This window comes from Phoxinus phoxinus (assembly GCF_949152265.1).
Source record: "Phoxinus phoxinus genome assembly, chromosome: 4".
NCBI lineage: Eukaryota > Metazoa > Chordata > Actinopteri > Cypriniformes > Leuciscidae > Phoxinus > Phoxinus phoxinus.
In genome coordinates, this window is record NC_136879.1 from 38017985 (window position 1) to 38019408 (window position 1424).

The following is a 1424-nucleotide window of genomic DNA, read 5'->3' on the forward strand; positions in this document are numbered from 1 at the left end:
AAACCCCCAGAATTGTGAGATAAAAAGTCAAAACTACCATTTAAAAAATGTTATACCATTTTTCTTTTTTATTCTGTGGCAGAAACAAGCTTCCATTCCTCTTTTAAAGGAAAGAAAACACTCTTTCCATGTGCACTTTTTTAATCACAGTCGTCGCAGTCATCAAGGAAGTAATTTTCTAGCAAAATCGCACCAAAACAATCTGCAACTCATCATGAAATCAATCACAAAGTCATGTTTTCGACATCACAAAACTTCCTTTATTGAGAAACATCTGCAAAATATACAAGTGATTTACATCAAGAAAAATTACATTCAGTCATACTTTCATAAACATATTGCAAACTAAACTGATTGGTTATAAAACTGATCGTTATAAAAACAGTGCCAAAACGGATTTCTAAAGCAAGTAATTCCTCAGTACCATTAGTCAGCAGAAGCACCTGATTGGCCATTACACACGCGTCTGAGCATCTGATTGGCTGCTGTTGCTGTCAATCACTCGGCCAGCCACTTTTGGAGCAGGATGAAGATGCGGTCCCGTGCCAGACCCAACTGAGGAAGGTCTTCTGCTCGGGGCGGGTACATGTTTGCACAATGAGCCGTTCCTAAGAGAGAGAGAGAGAACGGCACCGGTGAGATTCAGCAGGAAAAAGAGATGAATTTACATTTAGGAGATGGGACAGACCTTTGATGAAGACGGCCGGAAGGTCACTTGCGATGTCCTGGGTCACTCCGAGAGCGTGCCAGGGGTCGATCGAACCGTTGGGGAAGACGATGCGAGAGCTTGTGATGTCATATCCTCCGTATTCCTCATTGGTCTGCTGAACGGCATCATCTAACGAGGCGCCCAGATTATATATATCAGCGCACTGCTGCAGGAAATACCTTCACAACACAAGACCGTTTGATGCGTTTAAACACTTAATGCTATTGCAAAGTGCAAACGCACAAATGTCAAGACAACAGCTACACACACTCACGGTAGGGGAAAGCCAGTGAAGGGCTGGTTCGGTGAATCGGTGCTCTGATAAAATCCAAATTCAGTGCAGGTCTGATACACCCACTGCCGTCCTAAACACACACATTAAATTCAGCGTCATTTTTATGATTTAATACAACATTGAGTAATTGCAAGATGTCTTCTAATGGCTGGGTGATATTTCATCCCCAAAAAAATCTAAATTAAATAAAAATAAATGATAAACAAGAAATAAAAATCTAAAATAAAAAACAACTGAAATAAAACGGAAATAACTAAATAAATAAAATAAATAAAAAACAAACAAAATAAAACGGAAATATAACAAAAAACAATTAATAAAATAAATAAACAAAAAATAAAACAGAAATAACTAAATTAATAAAATAAATACAAAACAAACAAATAAAATAAAACTGAAAAATAACAAATAAATAACTAA

The 1424-nt window shown here is 37.1% G+C and overlaps 1 protein-coding gene across 1 annotated transcript in view; it reads right to left on the bottom strand.

The window, feature by feature from the left end:
* Positions 1–241: 241 nt before the first annotated feature.
* The window catches only part of prss59 (serine protease 59, putative), a 20929-nt gene continuing 19746 nt past the window's right edge, over positions 242–1424 (bottom strand). Inside the window, exons 7-9 of the mRNA XM_079609576.1 lie at positions 984–1074; positions 689–888; positions 242–608 (exon numbers count right to left, since the gene is read on the bottom strand). Of these exons, the coding sequence (XP_079465702.1) occupies positions 499–608; positions 689–888; positions 984–1074 (401 nt within the window). The 3' untranslated portion in view covers positions 242–498. The remainder of the gene's footprint in view (positions 609–688; positions 889–983; positions 1075–1424) is intronic.